We start from the raw sequence: 25493 nt of genomic DNA, 5'->3' as shown, positions 1-25493 counted from the left end.
AAAAAATCTTCAAGGTTGCAGGATAACGCAATATAAATTGATAACCGTGATCCCACAGGACTTTTTTCACTGGATTAAATTTCTTCCTTCTCTTCAAAAGCTCATAACTTATGTCAGGAGAGAAAAAAATTTTCTTCCCTTCCATCATCAATGGCCCTTTTCTATTCTTGGCAGCTTGGGCAGCTGCCTGTAGAATCCCTTCTTTACCATGAAGTCTTAAGAATTTTATTAAAATTGATCGTGGATATTGGTCATCTTGTGGTTTTGGTCTTAGAGCTCTATGTGCCCGCTCAATTTCGATTGATCGGTCTTCCTCTTTCATTTGCAAAGTTTCCAGGATCCATCTTTGAAAAAATTCTATTGGATTGTTTCCCTCTATACCTTCTTTAAGACCAACAATTTTAATATTATTTCGTCTACTAAAATTTCCCAACACGTCCACTTTCTCCAGCAGTCGATTTCTTTCCGTTTTCCAGACAAGCATCTCATTTTCTGTTTTTTCCACTCTATCATTAATATGCTCAATTGTTCTTTCCAACTTTCGAAGTTTCTTATCCATTTTGTCCTGTCTTTTCATAGCTTTATCATAGCACATCTTCATGTCTCTAAGCTCTGTTCTTAATTTTTTTAGTTCAGCCGTTAATTGCAATAAAGCCTCTCTTATGCCTCCATCGCATCCTTTACTTCCAGTCTCTTTCAGTTCTTCCTCCTCTTCTTCATCTGTATTCTCTGCGGAATCCAATTCTGACTCTGAGTCACTTGCACTTGCAGTGGCCGTCGGTTCTTGTAGTTTTGAGTTGTATCAATTTATGCATGCCAACTTCTTTGCGCATACGCAATTCCGGCATCTTCTTCCCAGGGACCGCTGCCGCCGCCATTGCTCCCTGTTCTTCTGCACCAGAGATAAAATGCGTCTCCTCCGAAGGAGATCCAACGTGAATCCGAGGCTCCATCGCTGCAGTAGGCCCTTTTTTCTTCCCATCTCGCGGCGACTTCGCAACAACAGATTTCTTCTGTTGCGGTTTACGAGGCATATCGTAAAATAGTCTTGAGAAGCTTATAGGTAGTCTTCGGAAAGTATTAACTTTGCTTTGTTTAAACGGTACTTTGCTGATAATTTACGAGCGAGCTGGATTTACACGTCTCAATCCCACGTCATCACGTGACGTCCCCCGCATAACCTAGACTTGTGATATGCACCAACTGCTCATACAACCATCCACCACCAGCACCCTTGGCTTCACGTGACCCTGATCGAGGCCTAAGCAGGTGGTACACTTTGCCCAAGGGCTAGTGGATGGTAGGAGCACCTTGTACCTCCTTTGATAAGAGGCGTATCTCCACCCTGCCACCCAACACTGCAGTAGATGAGGCAAATTTTAAAGTGTCTTAAAGATAGACATGAGAGTTAGAGGTTTAAAGAGAGAATTCCAGAATTTTGGAAGGGCTTGGCAGCTGAAAATGTACAGCTGCAGAAAAGACCAGAATTAGAATGGAATTGTCTGATAATTGTACAGTTGGAGTACAGGAGGTGCTGGAGCTAGTGAAGTAATTTGAAAAGGAAATTTATTTCCCTGCACCTCTGCAACAAATATCCTCCTCCTACCTCCCATTAACTCCACTTTCCTACACTAAGGGATAATTTACAGTAAGCAATTAATCTACCAGCACATTTTTGGCATCTTTGGGTTGTGGTAGAAATCAAGAGCAAGTAGTGGAGCAGGGATGTGACTACATAGGTTTCCACTACTTGATCTTCTGGTACAAATTTCACACAGACAATACCAGAAGTCAAGATAGGACCTGGGTCGCTGGAAATGGAAGGGAGCAATAATGACTGCTCTACTGCCCCACTGCTTGCTTGAAGCAACATTATACCTTATTTCTATTTCTATTTCCTGAGGAGACTGAGGTTCTTTAACATCTGCCGGACGATGCTGAGGATGTTCTATGTGTCTGTGGTGGCCAGTGCTATCATGTTTGCTGTTGTGTGCTGGGGCAGCAGACACCAACAGAATCAACAACTCATTCGTAAGGCTAGTGATGGGGGGATGGAACTGGACTCTCTCACGGTGGTGTCTGAAAAGAGGATGCTGTCCAAGTTGCATGCCATCTTGGTCAATGTCTCCCATCCACTGCATAATGTACTGGGTGGGCACAGGAGTACATCCAGCCAGAGACTCATTCCACTGTGATGCAGCACAGAGCGTCATAGGAAGTCATTCCTACCTGTGCCCATCAAACTTTACAACTCCTCCATTGGAGGGTCTGACACCCTGAGCCAATAGGCTGGTCCTGGACTTATTTCAGAATTTACTGGCATAATTTACATATTACTATTTAACTATTTATGGTTCTATTACTATTTATTATTTATGGTGCAACTGTAACGAAAACCAATTTCCCCCTGGGATCAGTAAAGTATGACTATGACTATTTGTCCTTGAAGGAGGGGCATAGATAAGGTGGGTGGACATTGTTTTTTTTTCCCCCAGAATAGAGGAATCTAAAACTAGAAGGCATAGGTTTGAGATGAAAACGGAAATATTTAGAGGGGACCTAAGAAGCAAGTTTTCCACGTAGCAGTGGAGGGTATATGGAATGAGATGGGAGTGGCAGAGTTGGTACAATTCTAATATTTAAAAGGCATTTAGACAGGTATGTGATTTAGATGAGTATGAGCCAAATGCAGGCAAATGGGACATGGTTGAGTAGGGTGAAAGGGTCTGATCCTGCCCTGTATAGCTCTTTGAGAATGTGCATCTTCAAAGTTGAGACTTGTGTTGTGACAATCTTGCTATGGGCATAGCAATCACTGTTTTACCTTTTGACATTTCTTCACTCTACTCAGCTTGGATGTAGGATCGTTGGTCCACAAGTAGTTATATTTTGTCTTCAGCAACAACGGAATGTACCTGAAGCTATTCATCCTGTCTACAGCATGGTCATGGCTGATGTGGTGGTTTCCTGCACCAGCTTGGAGAAGAAAACTAGAGTAAGTAAAGTGGTACTAACTGAAGCTTAACAAATAATATTGAGTTTTCTTACACTATGATCAGAGAGAATGGAAGCAAGTCTTATGGCCCTATGAGGCCATGCCAATCACCAAATACCCATTTACACTAATTTCATTTTATTCCCCCCACATTCCTATCAGCTCTCCCCAGTTTCTCTCCCTCCTACCTACACACTGGCAGCAATTAACAGTGACCATTTAACCAACTCCAGACATCCTTGGGAGGCGGAAAGAAACTGACACAGTCATGCAAACTCCACGTAGGTGACAGTGGAGGTCAGCATTAAATCTTTGGCTCTGATATGGTAGCTGCACCTCTGTGTCTACGCTGGCAGACTTCCAACCCTTACAAACAGTAGCCATTGGCCTCCTGCATGGATGAAGTGGGCATCCAGAGCAGTAGCTAAAACTGGCAAAAATTGGATACCATCTTATAGATTCATTTTGTCGGGAGGAGATATTGATTAAGGTGCTATGTGAAATAACATTCAAATAGGCTATTGCATTGTGGATGCTTTTGAGCTGTTTGTGGTACCCAAATGTTTTATCTTGCATTTGACTTGCCTTGAAAGATGGTGGAAATGTTTTGGAGACTTGGAGGTAGCTTGCTTCAGATGTGGTTGGATAGGTAGAATTTCTGATTAACTGACAACCCATGATGTTGTTGGTGGAGGATTCAGTGATGACAATGCTGTGAAATGCCTTGTAGAGGTGGTCATTATCTGACACTGTTACATCCTATTTCTGACCTAATGGCAGAGGGCAAGGCCTTTGCTAAGCCAGTAGACAATGGATAGGGTCAGAATATCGTCTCAAGGAATGTTTGTAGCAGTGTTTGCTGCTGTGAAGTTAGCATTTCATGCCACATGCGGAACATGATAAACCTGATTTTGATTCCGATATCTTGTGTCTGAATTGATTCCTATTGTTTTGGTTTGTTATAACTTGCCATTGGATAGTTTTTCTCTGATCTGAAGATGGTGCTGGATAGTGGAAACTACTTTTGTGTTTGCATCTCCTAAGGGAGTTAATCAAATATCATGGTCTACAACTATACAGCTGAAATCTGCAGCTGCAGATATTGCAGTTACATTGTTTTAAGTCATTTAAAAGATTTAGTGATCTGGTATAGTCGGGACTCCATATCATCCAGAGAGTGAGTGCAGCAGCTGGAAGCTCAGGGAACTGTATTTTTTCTGGAAATGTGGCTGCCTGGGAGGGCTTCAGGTAAAACAGGGCCCAAAACCACCACCCTACTGGCAGATATACAGTCTCTTGAAACTACACTAGGAGCATGACTGCAGTATCAGAGGGACGTCAGGGCCTGTTGAGTACTCTGCTTCACAGAGACTTGGCTAAGCCCCCAGCAGTCTGGTCACAGCCCTCCAGACCAAGGGCTTCACCATCCACCACATGTACAGTACTACACTGCAGCATCAAGCAAAGGCAGAGGCAGCATGTTTGCCACATGACTGACATATTGTGATGCACATACGTAGCAATTCTGTCTCAGCCCTGCTTCCCAACCTGGACCTGTCAAGTTTTGTCTGTTCTACCTGCCAAGGGAGTTCTCTGCTGTCATCCTGGTTGCAGTGTACATTCCACCCCTGGCAGATGAGATCTCCAGTCAGTTGTCACAAGACAACACCCCCGATGCCTTCCAGACTGTTGTAGGGGACTTCAGCCAGGCTAGCTTGAAGAACTGTCGGACAAATTGCCACTGACATGTCAACTGTGGAGACAGTAGAGCCAACGCATTCAATCACACTCATTGTTACACCACCATCAAAACAATTCCTGTGCCATACCACACCTGCACTTCTTAAGTGCAGTCACCTGGCTGTACTTCTACTCCCAGCATGCAGGCAGAGATGGAAGGCCATTGCACCAGTGGTAAGGGCCGTGAAGGCATGTTGGAGGGAGGTGGAGGAACATTTACAGGACTGTTTTGAATCGGTGGATTGGACCATGTTCAGGGACTCAGCCTCAGATCTGAATGAATATGCCACAGCCATAACCAACTTCATGAAGACCTGTGTGGTTGAGTTTGTGCCTTCAAGAAAATACTAGGTCTTCCCAATGGATGAACCATGAGATTCACAGTCTGCTGAGAGCTAGATCTGTGACATTCAAGACCGGCGATTCAGAACCCTACAATTAGTTCAGGTATGACTTTTGGAAAGCCTTTGTAAGAGTAAAAGGACAATTTCATATGAAGTTAGAGACATAATTGGAGCACGACAACTGTGGCAGAGTTTGCATGCCATTACTTCCTATAAAACAAAAGCTGATGGCATAAATTGCAGTGATGCTTCACTCCCTAATGAGTTCAGTGCCTTTTCTGCATTACACCTGTGCGAATCCCCATAGCATCTGGTGACTGATTTCTGTCCTATCTGCAGATAGTCAATGTAAAGAGCAAGGCTCTAGAGGTATGGACAACAAAGAGGTGGGCACGGGAGGCAGACGAGCAGCAACATTCATTTCAGTGGATTTGGGACTCGTTCAAGGACTCAGAGGATCTGAAGCAATATGCCATTGTTGTAACAGACTTAATAAAGTCAGTCATGTCCCCAATCATTCAGAGCTTCCCCAAATAGAAATCCTGGATGAACCAAGAGATACACAATCTGCTGGGGACCAGATCAGTGGCGTTCCGATATGGCAACCAAGTAAAATACAAGAGGTCCGGATACGACCTCCAGAAAGCCATCTCACATGTGAGGTAGCAATTCCAGACCAAACCTGAATCACAGAAGGATGCTCACAGAATAAAATCACCTCCTACAAAGTAAGTAAGTAAGATGGTGTTGCAGCGACCATCTTATACTCAGCATCATTAAGACCAAGGAATTGTTTATGGACTTCAGGAAGGAAAAATCAGGAGAACATACTTAAGTCCTCATTGAAGAATCAGTGGTGGAAAGGGTGAGCAGCAGCTTCAAATTCCTGGGAGTCAGCATCTCTGGACCTATCCTGACCTAACACAGTGATGTAATCACAAAGAAAGCACAGCACTGGCTATACTTCCATTTGGAGTTTGAAGAGATTTGTGTGTCACCAAAGACTCTTGCAAATTTTGCGGAGATGGAAGGTGGAGAGAATTCTGATTGGTTGCATCGCAGTGGTGTGGAACCTCCAGTTCATATAACAATTACAGCACGGAAACAGGCCATCTTGGCCCTTCTAGTCCATGCCGAACTCTTACTCTCACCTAATCCCATCGACCTGCACTCAGCCCATAACCCTCCATTCCTTTCTTGCCCATATATCTATCCAATTTAACTTTAAATGACAACATCGAACCTGCCTCAGCCACTTCTGCTGGAAGCTTGTTCCACACAGCTACCACGCTGAGTAAAGCAACACTTTCAGTACACTGGATGAACTCAGCAGGTCGGGCAGCATCAGTTAGAAACGATGAGTTGATGTTTCGGGCCGGAACATCAGGACTGAAAAATGAAAGATGAGGAAGGATTTGAAGAATGCTTGTAGCTTAAGTTGAAAGACCAGTAATTTGAAAGACAAAGGGGTGGGAGAGGGGAAGCATTGACATCATAGCCCTGAAAACAATGGGTAGTAGAAGAAGGAGGCGGAACCATGAGGGAGCTGGGGGAGGGGACAGAGTGAAATAGGGATAGAGGAAGGGAGGGGGAGGGAATTACCGGAAGTTGGAGAATTCTATGTTTATACCAAGGGGCTGGCGACTATCTAGACGGTATACGAGGTGCTGCTCCTCCAACCTGAGTTTAGCCTCATCATGGCAGTAGAGGAGGCCATGTATGGACATATCTGAATGGGAATGGGAAGCAGGGTTGAAGTGGGTGGCTACCAAGAGATCCTGTCTGTTGTGGCGAACGGAGTGGAGGTGCTCGACGAAGCGGTCCCCCAATCTGCGTCGGGTTTCACTGATGTACAGGAGGCCGCACCAGAAGCACCGGATGCAATAGATGACCCCAACAGACTCGCAACTGAAGTGTTGCCTTACCTGGAAGGACTGTTTGGGGCCCTGAATGGTTGCAAGAGATGAGGTGTAGGGACAGGTGTAGCACTTACGCTTACAGGGATAAGTGCCGGGTGTGAGATCAGTGGGATGGACATGTGGATAACGGAGTGGCGGAGGGACAGATCCCTGCGGAAAACGGAGAGGGGTAGAGAGGGAAAGATGTGCTTAGTGGTGGGGTCCTGTTGAAGGTGGCAGAAGTTGCGGAGGATAATGTGCAGGATCCGGAAGCTGATGGGCTAGTAGGTAAGGACAAGGGGAACTCTGTCCCTGTTGTGGTTGCAGGAGGATGGGGTGAGGGCCGAAGTGCGGGAAATGGAGGAGATGCGGGTGAGGGCATCATTGATGACGGTAGAAGAGAAACCACGATCCTTAAAGAAAGAGGACATTTGAGATGTCCTGGAACGGAAAGCCTCATCCTCAGAGCAGGCAGTTGCGGTGGAGACGGAGAAACTGGGAATAGGGAATGGCTTTTTTGCATGTGGCGGGGTGGGAAGAGGTATAGTCGAGGTAGTTATGAGAGTCAGTGGGCTTGTAGAAGATGTCAATGGATAGTCTGTCTCTCTGAGTAAAGAAGTTCCCCCTCATGTTACCCCTAAACTTTTGCCCTTTAACTCTCAACTCGTGTCCTCTTGTTTGAATCTCCCCCATTCTCAATGGAAAAAGCCTATCCACGTCAACTCTATCAATCTCCCTCATAATTTTAAACACCTCTATCAAGTCCCCCCCCAACCTTCTACGCTCCAAAGAATAAAGACCTAACTTGTTCAACCATTCTCTGTAACTTAACGAATGAAACCCAGGCAACATTTTAATAAACCTCCTCTGTACTCTCAATTTTATTGACATCTTTCCTATAATTCGGTGACCAGAACTGTATGCAATACTCCAAATTTGGCTTTACCAATGCCTTATACAATTTCAACATTACATCCCAACTGCTATACTCAATGCTCTGATTAATAAAGGCCAGCATAGCAAAAGCTTTCTTCACCACCCTATCCACATGAGATTCCACCTTCAGGGAACTAGGCACCATTATTCCTAGATCCCTCTGTTCTACTGTATTCTTCAATGCCCTACCATTTACCATGTATGTCCTATTTCGATTAGTCCTACCAAAATATACCACCTCACATTTTTCAGCATTAAACTCCATCTCCTATCTTTCAGCCCACTCTTCTAACTGGCCTAAATCTCTGCAAATCTCTCTTTGAAAACCGACTTCATAGGTTTACAAGAGATTGCAGAGGATTGTAGACTCAGCCAGTTCCATTATGGGCACATCACTCCTAGCCTTTGTGGACATCTTCATGCAATGATGCCTCAAAAGGGGGCATCCGTCATTGAAGACCATCACTATTCTGGGCATGTCATCTGTAAATTACTACCATCGAAGAGGGGATACAGGAGCCTGAAGACCCACATCCACTGTTTTAAAACAGCTTCTTCCTCTCTCCTATCAGATTTCTGAACAGTTCATGAACACTACCTTGTTATTGGTCTTTTGCATTATTTATTTATTTTTGCAATTTGGGGTAATTTTTAAATGTCTTGTCCTGTATGCTGCCACAAAACAACAAATTTTACGATGTAAGTGATAAATCCAATAATCATTTTCACCTTGAAATCTTTCTGGGGTGGTATGCTTCAGTATTCAAAAATTAGGTATTTTATACTTGTTTGGACCAAAACCGTATTGAGGTAAAGAATATAAAATAAAAAATATAGGTAAGATCATCTTCAGAACATAGAAACATAGAAAACCTACAGCACAATACAGGCCCTTCAGCCCACAAAGCTGTGCCAAATATGTCCTTACCTTGGAAATTACTAGAGTTACCCGTAGCCCTCTATTTTTCTGAAGCTCCATGTTCCTGTCCAGGAGTCTCTGAAAAGACCCTATCGTATCCGCCTCCACCGCCAGCCCATTCCATGTACTCACCACTCTGCGTTTTTAAAAAAAAAAGCAACTGATCCCTGACATTTCCTCTGTACCCACTTGCAAGCACCTTAAAACTGTGCCCTCTCTTGCTAACCATTTCAGCCCTGGGAAAAAGCCTCTGACTGTCCACACGATCAATGCTTCTCATCATCTTATACACCTCTATCAGGTCACCTCTCATCCTCCGTCGCTCCAAGGAGAAAAGGCTGAGTTCACTCAACCTATTCTCATAAGGCATGCTCCCCAATCCTTGTAAATCTTCTCTGCACTCTTTCTATGGTTTCCACATCCTTCCTGTAGTGAGGTGACCAGAACTGAGCACAGTGCTCCAAGTGGGGTCTGACCAGGGTCCTATATTACCTCTTGGCTCCTAAACTCAATCCCACGATTGATGAAGGCCAATGCACCGTATGCTTTCTTAATCAGAGTCAACCTGCGCAGCAGTTTTGAGTGTCCTATGGACTTGGAGCCCAAGAACCCTCTGATTTTCCACACTGCCAAGAGTCTTACTGTTAATACTATATTCTGTCATCATATTTGACCTACCAAAATGAACCACCTCACACTTATCTGGGTTGAACTCTATCTGACACTTCCCAGCCCAGTTTTACATCCTATCAATGTCCCACTATAACCTCTGACAGCATCCCCATACTATCCACAACACCCCCAACCTTTGTATTCAGCAGATTTACTAACCCAGCCCTCCACTTCTTCATCCAGGTCATTTATAAAAATCACGAAGAGCAGGGGTCCCAGAACAGATCCCTAATGCACACCACTGGTGACCGTCCTCCATGCTGAATATGACCTGTCTACAACCACTCTTTGCCCTCTGTGGGCAAGCCAGTTCTGGATCCAGAAAGTAATGTCCCCTTGGATCCCATGCCTCCTTACTTTCTCAATAAGCCTTGCATGGGGTACCTTATCAAATGCCTTGCTGAAATCCATATACACTACATCTACTGCTCTGCCATCATCAATGTGTTTAGTCACATCCTTAAAAAATTCAATCGGGTTTGTAAGACACGATCTGCCTTTAACAAAGCCATGCTGACTATTCCTAATCATATTATGCCTCTCCAAAATGTTCGTAAATCCTGCCTCTCAGGATCTTCTCCATCAACTTACCAACCACTGAAGTAAGACTCACTGGTCTATAATTTCTTGGGCTATCCCTACTCCCTTACTTGGATAATGGAGCAACATCCGCCACCCTCCAATCTTCCAGAACCTCTCCTGGCCTCATTGATGATGCAAAGATCATCGCCAGAGGCTCAGCAATCTCCTCCCACAGTAGCCTGGGGTACATCTCATCCATTCCCAGAGACTAATCCAACTTGATGTTTTCCAAAAGCTCCAGCACATCCTCTTTCTTAATACCTGCATGCTCAAACTTTTCAGTCCTCTCTAAGTTATCCCTACAATCGCCAAGATCCTTTTCCGTAGTGAATACTGAAATAAAGTATTCATTAAGTACCTCTGCTATTTCCTCCGGTTCCATACACACTTTCCCACTGTCACACTTGATAGGTCGTATTCATTCACGTCTTATCCTCTTGCTCTTCATATACTTGTAGAATGCCTTGGAGTTTTCCTTAATCCTGTCTGCCAAGGCCTTCTCATGGCACCTTCTGACTCCTAATTTCTTTCTTAAGTTCCTTCCTGCTAGCCTTACAAGCTTCTAGATCTCTATCACTACCTAGTTTTTTGAACCTTTGGTAAGCTCTTCTTTTCTTCTTGACTAGATTTATAACAGCTTTTGTACACCACAGTTCCTGTACCTTACCATCCTTTCCCTGTCTCATTGGAATATAGCTATGCAGAACTCCTCACAAATATCCCCTGAACATTGGCCATATTTCTTCCGTATGTTTTCTTGAGAACACCTGTTCCCAATTTATGCTTTCAAGTTCCTGCCTGATAGCCTCATAATTGGAGTAAGGGGAAATAAGTGCTTTCCTAACTTGTCTGTTCCTATCCCTCTCAAATGCTATGGTAAAGGAGGTAGAATTGTGAACACTATCTCCAAAATGCTCTGACACCTGACCAGGTTCATTTCCCAATACCAGATCAAGTACAGCTTCTCCTCTTGTAGGCTTATACACATATTGTGTCAAGAAACTTTCCTGAATGCACCTAACAAACTCCACCATATCCAAACACCTTGCTCTAGGGACATGCCAATAGCTATTTGGGAAATTAAAGTCTCCCACCACGACAACCCTGTTATTGCACTTTTCCAGAATCTGTCTCCCTATCTGCTCCTCGATAACCCTGTTACTATTGGGTGGTCAATAAAAAAACACCCAGTTGAGTTATTGACCCCATCCTGTTCCTAACTTCCACGGACAGAGAGGCCGTAGACAATCCCTCCATGTCTTTCTCCTTTTCTGCACCCATGACACTATCTCTGATCATCAGTGCCATGCCCTCACTTTTGCCTCCCTCCAGGTCCTTTCTGAAACATCTAAAACCTGGCACTTGAAGTAACCATTCCTGCCCCTGAGCCATCCAAGTCTCTGTAATTACCACAACACCATCGCTCCAAGTACTGATCCATGCTCTAAACTCATCCACTTTTTTCATAATACTCCTTGCATTTAAATAGACACGTCTCATACCATCGGTCTTAGCACGGCCCTTCTCTATCGCCTGCCTATCCTCCCTCTCGCACTGTGTCTCCAAGCTTTCTCTATTTGTGAGCCAACTTCCCTTTCCTCCGTCACTTCAGTTTGGTTCCCACCCCCCAGCAATCCTCATTTAAACTCTGCCCAATATCCTTAGCAAACCTCCCTGCCAGGATACTGGTCCTGTCCTTTTTGTAAAGGTCACTCGTGCCCCAAAAGAAGCCCCAGTGATCCAGAACTCTGAATCCCTGCCCCCTGCTCCTATCCTTCAGCCACACATTTATCCTTCACCTCACTCTATTCCTATATTTACTGTCATGTGGCACAGGCAGTAATCCTGAGATGACTACCATTGTGGTCCTGCTTCTCAACTTCCTTCCTAACTCCCTGTAGTCTGCTTTCAGGACCTCCTCCCTTTTCCTGCCTATGTCCTTGGTACCAATATGTACCACGACCTCTGGCTGTTCTTCGTAGATGTGATTGGAAACATCCTGGACCCTGGTACCTGAGAGGCAAACTACCATCTGTGCTTCTTTCCTGCGTCCACAGAATCGCCTGTCTGACCCCCTAACTATAGAGTCCCCTATCACTGCTGCCATCCTCTTCCTTTTCCCTACCCTTCTGAGCCACAGGGCCAGACTCTTTGCCAGAGGTGCTGCCATTTTTGCTTATCCCAGGTAGGCCGAGAGCCCCCCCCTCCCCAACAGTACTCAAGCAGGAGTACTTATTGTTAAGGGGTTCAGCCACAGGGGTGCTGTCCAGCTTCCGATTCCTGTCCTTCCCTCTCCTGACCATTACCCCCTTATCTATCTCCCGAGGCCCCGGTGTGACTACCCGCCTATAGCTCCTCTCTTATCAGCTCCTCACTTTCCCTGCCCAGACAAAAGTCATCGAGCTGCATCTCCAGTTCCCTAACGTGGTCTCTAAGGAGCTGCAGTGCGACCTACCCTTGCACAGATGTGGCTGTCCGGGAAGCTGGGAGTCTCCCGGACTTCCTATATCTGACACTGAGCACAGAACACTGACCTCACACACATACTTCCTGCCTGTAATCTAGACAGATAACCTACATCACCTCAACCCATTATCACAGAAGCTCCATTGAGCCAAAGCCTTCCTACTATGTCTCCCTCTACTCTGATGCAGCTCTATAAAGCTGTCTCCTTTTAAACTCTTCTCGCTGTTCTCATTGTTTGATGTCCACGCGCTTGCGCCATCGTGCCCCAATCCATGACTCTTCTATCATAGTGATGATATGGGAATAATTGGCAGATATACATATAACCAACAATGTGGAAAAATGTTAGTTCCAGCTAGTGGAATCGCTTAGCTAGAGGCATACTGATTTTGAACATGTCTGCAACCCTGGCCAGATTGATCTTGTAGTCATTACTTGCTCAAATGTGTTGAAATGTTTCTCGGCATCACATTGAGTGATTCACATTAACTAAACTCTGATTTTGTTATGGTGTAGTCTTTAGATAGATCATCTACCTTTCAATTTTGTTTACGAAAGTTTTATTTTTGATTTTAAGAGTTGTCTGTTGTGTTCCTTCCTTGTTGAAGTCTGTTCATAAAGGTTTCTTTCTGTTTGCTGTTGAATTGACTACCACCGTTTGCAACTGGTTGTGCCAGTAAAGGAGCATTGGTGTGAACCATTAGTTGTGCATCATGCCTATCCCATGATGCATCTGTTGTCCTGATGTGTAGCTTCGCCTGGATGGCTGATTTTGTTTTGGTGTCTGTTCTACTTCTGAATTGGATCAGGTTTAATTATAGTAGTAATGGAAAGAATTTGTTTCACTTTGGATCAAAAGCCAGAAGGATATATAAAATTTCAAGCTCGGAGATAAATTACATCAATTTCATCTTTTAATTCTGGACAATAAAGTCTTGCCAATAGTTTTCAGTTCATTGTGTGAAAAATTCTGAGCTGACCACATCAAATAGCTTGAAAGAAAGTTCAATGGGCCGATAATATTATGTAAGCACAGTAAGTTAACATTGTAAGTAATTATTTTATTTGACTGAATAAGTTTTGTTTCCTCCTAAGGAAGAAGTACATCAACAAGTCCAGTTGATGGGTGGTAGGATCCTTCGTGACTTTAACATCTCAGTGACTCATCTGATAGCTGGAGAGGTTGGAAGCAAGAAGTACCTGGTGGCTGCCAATCTTAAAAAACCCATTTTGCTTCCATCCTGGGTCAAAGCATGCTGGGAGAAAGCACGACAGAAGTAAGTGTCATAGACAGCTAGGTAATGGTTACATTCTGATGTATATTTATTGCCTTTTATTAAAGGAAATGACCCAGTGTCAGGAAGCCCCAAGTACAGCCTGTTGAGGTATTTTTGAAATAAGAAGAAATGCTGAAAATAGTCAGCAGGTTAGACACTAGCCATAGAAAGACATTTCAATGAAACTTTTGGAGCATGAACACATCTTGTAGCATCTTTCACGTCATTTTAGAAAGCCCCAATGCCCGTTACAGCCAATAAGTTACCTTTTTGAAGTGTAATCACAGCTACCAGTTTGTGCATGGCAAGCTGTTGTAATCATTTGTGATGATCTTGATCTCATTAGTTTTTTTTTCAGAAACATTGATAATATCCTCTTGGATATTGGAATAAATCCAGTAGACAGCACCTGGGACCTTCCCGTGCTTTATTGATCAGGCTCTGGCTATGTGGCAGTGACGAGGACATTAATGAGTGGGTGGCAGAGGGTATTCATTTTGCTATCTTCTTAAGAACATACAAATACCTACAGAAGATATAAGACTGTATGATATAGGAGCAAAGTTAGGTCATTTGGCCCATTGAAACTGCTCCACCATTTCATAATGGCTGATTTACTATCCCTCTCAACCCCATTTTCCTGCCTTCTCCCCATAACTTTTGACTCACTGACAAATCAAGAACAAATGACTTGCCCTCCACAGCTGTCCGTGGCAATGAATTCCACAGATTTACCTCCCTCTTTCTGAAGAAAGAAGTTCCTCCTCATTTCTGTTCCAAATGGACATCCCTCTGTTATGTAGCGGTGTCCTCTGGTCTTAGACTCACCCACTGTAGGAAACATCCTCCTCACATCCACTCTATCTAGGCCTTTTAATATTTGATAGGTTTCAATGAGATCTCTCCTCATTCTTCTAAACTCCAGCGAGTACAGGCCCAGAGTCATCAAACACACCACGTACATTAACTCTTTTATTCTAGGAATCATTCTCGTAAACCTCCTCCGAATCCTCTCCAATGCCAGCACATTTTCTTACATAAGGAGCCCAAAACCGTTCACAATACTTGAAGTGTGGTTTGACCAATGCCTTATAAATCCTCCGCATTACATCCTTGCTCTTATATTGTAGTCCTCTTGAAATGAATGCTAACTTTGCATTTGCCTTCCTTATTACCAGCTCAGAATCAGGTTTCCCATTCTTAGACATAGCAGACCTTAAAAACATCCAAATATCAAAAAAAGCACTATTTGTTGCAAGGTATTATGAAAATCGGTGCCTTAATGGTTAGCTTAAATGTAGCTGATCATAGGAAAAAACTCAAAGGTAATGGAGCGAGTCCAGAACAGGACTTCACTCCATGAGCTCTGCCGGAAGTCTGAGAATCAGGTTTAATATCGTTGGCATATGTCATGAAATTAGTTGTTCTGTGGCAGCCTAAATTTAAATTGCAATAAAGATATATTTAAAAAAATAAATAAATGGTGAGGTAGTGTTCATGGATTCAGTGTCCATTCAAAAATCTGATGGCAAACGGGAATAAGCTGTTCCTGAAATGATGAATGTGTGTCTTCATGCTCCTGTACCACCTACTTGATGAGAAAGGGGCATTCCTGGGTGAGAGGTCCTTAATGACGGATGTCGCTTTTTTTTTTATCTTCAATGCTGGAGAGACAAGTGCCCATGATGTAGGTGGCTGAGTTTTGCAACATTCTGCAGCTTTTGTCAGTCCTGTTCAGTGGCCCCTAGGTTGCTCTTCTTGTTCAACTTGCAAGTTAATCTGCATGGAATTTTGCCCAAGTCGCTTTGCAACTCTGATTTTTGAATTTTCTTCCCGTTTTGAAAATAGTTTACGCCTTTATTTCTTCTTCCAAAGTGCATGACCTTACACTTCCCTACACTACATTCCATCTGCCATTTTGCATATCTTCCTAATCTGTTTTAAGTCCTTCTGCAGACTTTCTGCTCTCTGTTACTGACGTGGTCCTCAAGATCATGGCTGATCTTCAACATTTTCTTGCTTAATCCCCATGTTCTTTGATGTCTCTGAATTCCAAAAGTCTACTATTATCACTGTTGTATGTGATCAGTTCCCATATCCTTATTTTGTGGAAATATTCCAAAGGTCTTCTGAATGAATATGTTTGCTTTGTATTCTTTAATGTTTAGAAGAATGGGCATAATTTTATTGAAAGATAAAAATCCTAAGGAGCCAATACAGGGTTCATGTTGACATGTTTCCTTGTTGTCTCCCTTCCAGCAAGGGGACATTGCTACAAGGTAGGAGAGTAATAATTTAAAACTAGGTGTGTTGGAATTCCTGCACAGAGGGTTATGGAAGCTAGATTACTAGACCTATTTAAAGAGGCAGTAGATACCTTCATTAAAGATCAGAAACTTGATTATGTGGAACTAGCACAGATTAAGAATTGAGGCCTGGGGAAGACCAGCCATGATCCTATTGAATGTCAGGGCATGTTTGGGGAGCTAGGTGACCTACTTCTGATCCTGGCTTTCTTGTGTTTTTGGGAGGAAATTCTGCTTGACTTTAACTTAAAACTGACTTCTAACCCTGAATCTATGTTCCTTCTAATCCTTTCCACTAAGAAAAACAATCTGGTCTGTGAAGCCCCTGCAGGAGCTTGTTTCAGTGAGAGCAACCACGTTCTTACAAATTCCATGATCATAGACCTGGTTTACTCAATTGTTCCTTCTTATTCCAAAAATGTATTTATTAAACCTCTGGTGCATTGCCTCCAATGAAAACTAATACTTTCTCAAAACCTAAGTTGAAATATACTTATTTTCAATGGAGAAATTGTAATGGGAGATAAGGAGATGGCAGAGGAACTGAACGAGTATTTTGCATCAGTCTTCACTAAGGAAGACATCAGCAGTATACCGGACACACAAGGGTGGCAGGGGAGAGAAGTGTGCGCAGTCACAATTACGACAGAGAAGTACTCAGGAAGCTGAATAGTCTAAAGGTAGATAAATCTCCCAGACCAGATGGAATGCACCCGCGTGTTCTGAAGGAAGTAGCTGTGGAGATTGCGGAGGCATTAGCGATGATCTTTTAAAAGTCGATAGAATCTGGCATGGTTCCGGAGGACTGGAAGATTGCAAATGTCACTCCGCTATTTAAGAAGGGGGCAAGGAGGCAAAAAGGAAATTATAGACCGGTTAGCTTGACATCGGTGGTTGGGAAGTTGTTGGAGTCGTTTGTCAAGGATGAGGTTACAAAGTACCTGAAGGCATATGACAAGATAGGCAGAACTCAGCATGGATTCCTTAAAGGAAAATCCTGCCTGACAAATCTATTACAATTTTTTGAGGAAATTACAAGTAGGCTAGACAAGGGAGATGCAGTGGATGTTGTATATTTGGATTTTCAGAAGGCCTTTGACAAGGTGCCACACATGAGGCTACTTAACAAGATAAGAACCCATGTAATTACGGGAAAGTTACATACGTGGATAGAGCGTTGGCTGATTGGCAGGAAACAGAGACTGAGTATACAGGGATCCTATTCTGGTTGACTGCCGGTTACCAGTGGTGTTCCACAGGGTACCGTGTTGGGGCGGCTTCTTTTTACATTGTACATCAACGATTTGGATTATGGAATAGATTGCTTTGTGGCTAAGTTTGCTGACGATATGAAGATAGGTGGAGGGGCCGGTAGTGCTGAGGAAACGGAGAGTCTGCAGAGAGACTTGGATAGATTGGAAGAATGGGCAGAGAAGTGGCAAATGAAGTACAATGTTGGAAAGTGTATGGTTATGCACTTTGGCAGAAATAATAAACGGTCAGACTATTATTTAAATGGGGAAAGAATTCAAAGTTTGGAGATGCAACGGGACTTGAGAGTCCTCGTACAGGATACCCTTAAGGCTAACCTCCAGGTTGAGTCAGTAGTGAAGAAGGCGAATGCAGTGTTGGCATTCATTTCTAGAGGAATAGAGTATAGGAGCAGGGATGTGATGTTGAGGCTCTATAAGGTGCTGGTGAGACCTCACTTGGAGTACTGTGGGCAGTTTTGGTCTCCTTATTTAAGAAAGGATGTGCTGACGTTGGAGAGGGTACGGAGAAGATTCACTAGAATGATTCCGGGAATGAGAGGGTTAACATATGAGGAACGTTTGTCCGCTCTTGGACTGTATTCCTTGGAGTTTAGAAGAATGAGGGGAGACCTCATCGAAACATTTCGAATGTTGAAAGGCATGGACAGAGTGGATGTGGCAAAGTTGTTTCCCATGATGGGGGAGTCTAGTACGAGAGGGCATGACTTAAGGATTGGAGGGCGCCCATTCAGAACGGAAATGCGAAGAAATTTTTTTAGTCAGAGGGTGGTGAATCTATGGAACTTGTTGCCACGGGCAGCAGTGGAGACCAAGTCATTGGGTGTATTTAAGGCAGAGATTGATAGGTATCTGAGTAGTCAGGGCATCAAACGTTATGGTGAGAGGGGGGGAGAGTGGGACTAAATGGGAGAATGGATCAGCTCATGATAAAATGGCGGAGCAGACTCGATGGGCCGAATGGCCGACTTCTGCTCCTTTGTCTTATGGTCTTATTTCTCCAGATCTGGTCTCAACAAGATCCTTGATAACTGCTGAAAAATTTCCTTAATATTCCCTGCCACTTTGCAATGAAGACCATTGTGCTGTTTAGCTTCCCAATTATGTTTCGCATGCATCTGATTCATGTACAAGCACAGTCAAATCTTGCTGGACACAGTTTTGGGGAAAAATGTATTTCTATTATTTTGTCACACACTTGCCTAATTTGCTAAATCTGTTCATCCTCTTTTACAGTCTCTTTGATTCCTTCTTGGAGCTTAATTTCTCATTTTCTTTTGTATGGTACCAAACTTTGTTACATGACTGGTTAGATCTTTACCCATTTGGATATAATTGAAACCCAAGCAGTGGTTCTTGCACAACCTTACTAGTTACAGCTGCTGATGTGGAAATGCCGTGTTCATTCCTAGCCATTTTTTCCCCCTGTGGTGCCTGTCCTCTGTTCATGCTATTACCCCCATCCCAAATCTGTAGTAAAGACTTCTTACTTAACACCTCTTCAAATACCTTTTGAAAATACAAATATATTGCTTCCTTTGGATTTCCTCTGCCTATCTTCCTGGACACATCAAAACATTTTTAGGCAGTTGTTAACACCATTTTCCTGTTATGAAATCATGTGGATTCTACATAATCATATTGTGCTTTACATGCCTGATAACTGTTTCCTTAATTGGACTGTAACATTTTCCTGATAACTAATGTCAAGCTAACTAGCTAGTACTCCCCTTTCTTTTTCTCTGTTTATATTTTCTGTTTTCTAATATACTTGGATATTCTGGAATCTAGGAAAGTTTAGTAAACCACAAACAATGTGAAAATCTTAAAAGGAGTGGGAAAGATTTGTTAGAATGTTTCTAGAGACAAGGAATTTCATTTACCAGGTTAAACTGGAGCAAACTGAGTAGTTCTCTCTGGAGCAGAGATGTTGAAGGGCTATTTGATGCAGGTGTCAAAGATGGTGACTGGTTTAGATGGGTTACATTGAGGGAAGCTGTTCCCACTGCAGATGGGTCATTTCACTGGGCTGAAATAGATGGTGACATTCTTCTTTTTGGATTTGATCTACTGTCAGGTGACATCACTGGCATCAATAGTTTTGAGGTCCAAGTAGTCTACCCTGAGATTCATTTTCTTGTGGGCATTCACAGCAGAACAAAGAAATGTGATAGAATCAATGAGTGACACAACTGTGGTGGGTCTCATCAGCAAAAATGATGAGTCAGCATACAGAGACGAGGTGCAGCGGCTAACGGACTGGTGCAGAGCTAACAACCTGTCTCTGAATGTGAACAAAACAAAAGAGATGCTTGTTGGCTTCAGGAGGACACGGAACGACCACTCTCCACTGAACATCAACTCCTCCGTAGAGATCGTTAAGAGCACCAAATTTCTTGGTGTTCATCTGGCATAGAATCTCAACTGCTAGAAAGCCCAGCAGCGTCTCTACTTTCTGCGAAGGCTGAGAAAAGTCCATTTCCCACCCCCCATCCTCACCTCATTCTACAGAGGTTGTATTGAGAGCATCCTGAGCAGCTGCATCACTGCCTAGTTCGGAAATTGCACCATCTTGGATCACAAGACCCTGCAGCGGGTAGTGTGGTCAGCTGAGAAGATCATTGGGGTCTCTCTTCCCGCCATTACAGACATTTATACCACACGCCGCATCTGTAAAGCAAACAGCGTTACGAAGGACCCCACGCACCCCTCATATAAACTCTTCTCCCTCCTGCCATCTGGAAAAAGGCACCAAAGTATTCGGGCTGTCACGACCAGACTACGTAACAGTTTCTTTCCCCAAGCCATCAGACTCCTCAATACCCAGAGCCTGGACTGACACCAACTTACTGCCCTCTACTGTGCATATTGTCTTTTTATTATTTATTGTAATGGCTGCACTGTTTTGTGCACTTTATGCTGTCCTGGGTAGGTCTGTAGTCTAGTGTAGTTTTGTGTTGTTTTACGTAGTTCAGTGTAGTTTTTGTATTGTTCATGTAGCACCATGCTCCTGAAAAACGTTGTCTCGTTTTTACTGTGTACTGTACCAGCAGTGATAGTCAAAATGACAATAAAAAGTGACTTGACTTGATTAAAAACTATATACGACCAAAGACTGAGGAACAAACAACGTGCAAAAGAGTGAAAAAACTGAAAATACAGGGAAAAAAAATCCCACAAATAATTAAAAATAAATAATACTGAGTTGTAGAGTCCTTGAAAATGAGTCTTGTGGAATCAGCTCTGTTGAAGTGAGTGAAGTTACCCACACTGGTTGAGGAGCCTGATGGTTGAAGGGTAATAACTGTTTCTGAACCTGGTGGTGTGGGACCCAAGGCTCTTGTACCGCCACCTCAATGGCAGCAGTGAGAAGAAAGCATGGCCTGGGTGCTGGAGGTCATTGATGGATACTGCTTCTGTATCAGCTCTCCTTGTAAATGTGCTCAATGGTGGAGAGGGCATTTCCTTTGATGAACTGGGCTATATCCACTACTTTTTTAGGCTTTTCTGTTATTGGGCATTGGTGTTTCCATACCAGGCTATGATAGAAACAGTCAGGATGCTCTGGATTGTGCATTTATAGAAGTTGATCAGAGTTTTAGATGACATGCCAAATCTGTGCAAACCTAGAAAGTAGAGGTGCTGCTGTGCTTTCTTTGTAATGGCACTTAAATGCTGGTCCCAAGAAAGATCCCCTGAAATTATAACGTCAAGGTACCTAGTTACTGACCCTCTCCACCTCCAATCTCCTAATGAGGTTGGCTCATGAACCTCAGTTTCTTCGTCCTGTTGTAAATAATCAGATCATTGGTTTTGCTGATGTTCAGTGAGAGCTTCTTGTTGTGATACTATGCAACCAGATTTTCAGTTTCCTTTCTATATGCTGTTTCGTTTCCACCTTTGATTCAGCCAACAACAGTGGTATTGTCAGCAAACTTAAATATGGCATTGGAGCTGTACATAGTGCCACAGTCACAAGTACAAAGCGAGCAGAGCAGGGGTCTAAGTGCACAGACTTGTGGTGCACGTGTGCTGATGGAGATTGTGGGGGAGATGTTGTTGCCATTCCAAACTGACTGGATCTACAATGAGGAAATCGAAGATCCAGTTGTACAAGGAGGTATGGAGGTCTAGGTCTTGGAGCTTATCGTGTTTGAGAGGATGGTGGTATTGAATGCAGAGCTGTAGTCAATGAAGAACATCCTGATGTATGCATCTTCACCGTCTAGATGTTCCAGGGTTGAGTGGATAGCCAATGAAATGGCATCTGCTGTTGACCTGTTTTGACAGTAGGCAAATTGGAGCAGATCTGAGTCACTCCTCAGTGAAAGTGAAATATTATAACTAAAATTGCAGTCTGTTATTTTTGAGAATTGCAATTCTTAGACATGAATTTAGTGTTTCATTTAGATTAGATTAGATTCAATTTTATTGCCATTGTGCTGAGTACAGACTCAAAGCCAATGAAATGCAGTTAGCATCTGACCAGAAATGCAAAGAATAGTGTTATTTACAAAATAACTGCGAATAAAAAGTAAGTGCTGCAGCACACAAATATAAAAGTACTGAGACAGTACAATATGGGTGCAATACTACTTAGTGCTGTGATGTGAGGTTCAGCAGAGTCACAGCCTCAGGGAAGAAGCCCTTCCTGTGCCTGCTGGTGCGGGAGCGGAGGCTCCTGTAGCGCCTACTAGATGGGAGGAGAGTAAAAAGTCCATGGTTAGGGTGAGATGCATCCTTGATAATGCTTTTCGCCCTGCCCAGGCAGCATTTATGGTCGATGTTCTTAGTGGTGGGCAATTGGGTGCCGATAATCCGCTGGGCAGTTTTCACCACATGCTGGAGTGCTTTGCGGTCCGATACGGAGCAATTGCCATACCACACTGAGATGCAGTTGGTGAGTATGCTCTCAGTGGTACAGCGGTAAAGATCCGTCAGTATCTCGGGATGGAAATGAGTTTTCTTGATGCTCCACAGGAAATAAAGGCGCTGTTGAACCTTTTTGATCAGGATGGAGGAGTTCAGGGACCAGGTGAGATCCTCGAAAATGTGGACACCAAGGAATTTGAAGCTTGATACACGCGCCACTACAGCTCAGTTGATGTAGATGGGGACGTGAGTGTGGCTCCTAGCATGCCTGAAGTCCACAATGATTTCTTTGGTCTTCTGGGTGTTAAGGGCCAAGTTGTTGTCGGCACACCATGCGGCCAGATGCTGGACCTCGTCCCTGTAGGCCGTCTCATCATCCCCTCTGATCAGGCCAACCACCGTGGTGTTGTCTGCGAACTTGATTATGGAGTTAGAACCATGTACAGGAACGCAGTCTAGGTGAAAAGGGAGTACAGAAGAGGGCTCAGCACACAGCCTTGAGGCACGCTGGTGTTCAGGGTGAGAGTGAAAGGGGAGAGGTTGTCTAACTTAACTGATTGTGGTCTGTTAGTCTGAAAGTCCAAGGTCCAATTGCAGAGGGATGAGCTGATACCAAGCTGACGAAGTTTGGCGATCAGCTTGGAGGAGATCACAGTATCGAATGCCGAACTAAAGTCAATGAACAACATTCTGACATAAGAGTTGGGGGTGTCCAGGTGGGTCAGGGCAGAGTGAAGTGCCGTGGAGATGGCGTCCTCTGTTGACCTGTTGGTGTGATAGGCAAATTGATGGGAGTCCAGGTTAGAGGGCAGACAGGATTTCAGATGTGATAGAATCAGTCTCTCAAAGCACTTTGCAGTGATGGGGATGAGTGCAACTGGACGGAAATCATTCAGGCCCATGGCAGTGGAATGCTTCGGCACTGGCACGATGGTGGCGATCTTGAAGCTTGTGGGGACAACTACTTGGGCCAGGGACAGATTAAAGTGCCGGCTGATGCTATTTGCTTAATGTACTTTTTTTCCAAAAAAAAATAGTCTTTCAGGCATTACGTTTTCAGGCTATATTATGATGAGATGAGTCAATAACTATCTCGTGCTTTTGGTACTTCAGTTGATTTCTCTTGAGAGTGGAAAAGGCTAAAACAATGGAGGGAGACAGATCACTAATGTCAACTTCATGATATCTGGGTTAAATTAGTATGCACAGAAACCCTTGAGTACCGATCAGTTTCATGACAGACTGTGCGGATGAGATCAGGCCATTCAAGATTACTGTTCATTGAAAAGAACACAGAAGTTAGTAGAAACTTTTCTTTAGGAAAATTAGAACTTAAAATGTCTTCGTGGAAGCAAGAGGAGACTGGTTATAATTAAACAGAATCAGATTTTGGAGGACTCAGAGAGTGGGTCTTTGTACAGTGCTATAAAAAATTGTGATTTCAAATATATTAATTGGTAGGCAACGAAGTGATGTTAAATATGGGTTGTACTCTGAAACTTTGCAGTTACTTTTAAAATGATTTAAAAGAACTCTAGTGAATTGATACGATGGATACGAAGTAGCTGCGCGTACCTATTAGCAGTAACTATGCTTAAGAATTCATTAGATGCAAAAAACTTCGGAATCTCCCCTGAGAATGTGGTCATTAACTAAAATCATTTTAGTGTATTCAAAATTGCATTTCATTTGTTGGTATGTAGAGACAAGCTCACAATGAAACTGTTACTCTGTCATTACTTGCAGAGGTTTGACTCTTGGTTTCTTTCAAACAGAATGATTAGCCTTGCGGATGTGAATATGGAGGAACACCTCTGCCCTCCATTCCTTGGTTGCACCATCTGTGTGACAGGACTCAGCAGCTTGGACCGACAGGAAGTGCAACGACTTACCCTGGATAACGGGGGTCGGTACACTGGACAGCTGAAGATGAATGAATGCACACATCTCATTGTACAAGAAGCTAAAGGTAAACACTCCATATCTGACAGTTATTATACTTTGCAGATTTGCCGTTGTGAAATCTCTACAATGCAGTAGTGTTTTGCGTCATTTACTGGGATCTACACTGAACTGAGGCTCTGGCCCGCTTTGGCTCCTCTGGGCTTTTTGTCTATGGACTTATTTTGTTCTGAATGCTATTTTCTTATTTTATTGTTTGCACAATTTGTTTTTATTTCCCCTCTGTGCATTGGGTGTTTGGTCTTTTATTTAAATGGATTCTTTTGGGTTTCTTTGTCTTGTGGCTTCCTGTAAGGAGCTGAATCTCAAGGTTGTATAATGTATGGCTACTTGGATAATGTACTTGGAACTTTGAAATTTTAATATTGCAGTTATTATTTCTGTTTTGGCTCCACTTCTTCTTTCTAAATAAAACTACCATTGTTTTTATCTTAATTATGCCCAAGATACGGGTGTTATCTAGTTTTAGGGAAAAAAATTGTATGGTTAATAGTGTGCTATTTATCACTCCCATGTTGCTTTGAGTGTAAAAAGAGCACTATTTGTAAATAAGCTGTAACCATAGCTGAATTGGTAAATGGCACATGTGAGTCAATAGATGACAAAATAAAGAAAGCCATCTTCAGTTAATCATATTTACATAATTGTTCAATAGAAATTTCTGTAGCTATGTATGCAATGGCCTCAGTGCCTTGTGCACATACAGTTGCAAGAAAACGTTTATGAACCCTTTGCAATTACCTGGTTTTATGCATTAATTACTCATAAAACATGGTCTGATCTTCATCTAAGTCCTCTCTTTATTCTTGGACTGCAGTATGCTGCTAGCTCTGATTGTTGTTTATAGGAGCAGGAAACAATTAATTTGCCTATCCAGTTGTTTGAAGTCAAGAGTAGGATGAGCTTCTCTTAGTCTGGAGACTTAACCTTTTGTTTAGATGTCTGATAGTTAGTTGTATCAGCCCCAAGATTTATCAATTTTGCTGTGATACACCAAAGCCTGTTTCTAGTCAGTGTCCATGGTCCACCAATAGTTTCTGCAGAGAATCTACATTCAGCCTTTCAAAGCTGCTAACATAGTTAAGACAGTTGGTCAACACAAGTGAGTTATATACCCGTGTACGTGGGAATGTGAAAGTGGGAACTGGCCTCACAAGCCATGAACCCTTAAAGTCTTTGCAAATTCTATTGATTATACACCAATTATTTTTGTTTGCTATATTGCAGTTTCTGTCAATATGTTCCCGAGATTC

The 25493-nt window shown here is 43.1% G+C and overlaps 1 protein-coding gene across 2 annotated transcripts in view; it reads left to right on the top strand.

Moving 5' to 3' along the window:
- The window catches only part of topbp1 (DNA topoisomerase II binding protein 1), a 127020-nt gene that overhangs the window by 10131 nt on the left and 91396 nt on the right, over positions 1 to 25493 (top strand). For both annotated transcript variants that reach the window (XM_063069992.1, XM_063069993.1), the window contains exons 4-6: positions 2852 to 2995; positions 13648 to 13829; positions 24054 to 24247. In XM_063069992.1, coding sequence (XP_062926062.1) covers positions 2852 to 2995; positions 13648 to 13829; positions 24054 to 24247 — 520 coding nt within the window. The remainder of the gene's footprint in view (positions 1 to 2851; positions 2996 to 13647; positions 13830 to 24053; positions 24248 to 25493) is intronic.

Source organism: Mobula hypostoma, chromosome 17 (assembly GCF_963921235.1).
Source record: "Mobula hypostoma chromosome 17, sMobHyp1.1, whole genome shotgun sequence".
NCBI classification, from domain to species: domain Eukaryota; kingdom Metazoa; phylum Chordata; class Chondrichthyes; order Myliobatiformes; family Myliobatidae; genus Mobula; species Mobula hypostoma.
Note: the sequence above shows the minus strand (reverse complement) of the source record. Positions and strands in the feature narration are given on the sequence as shown.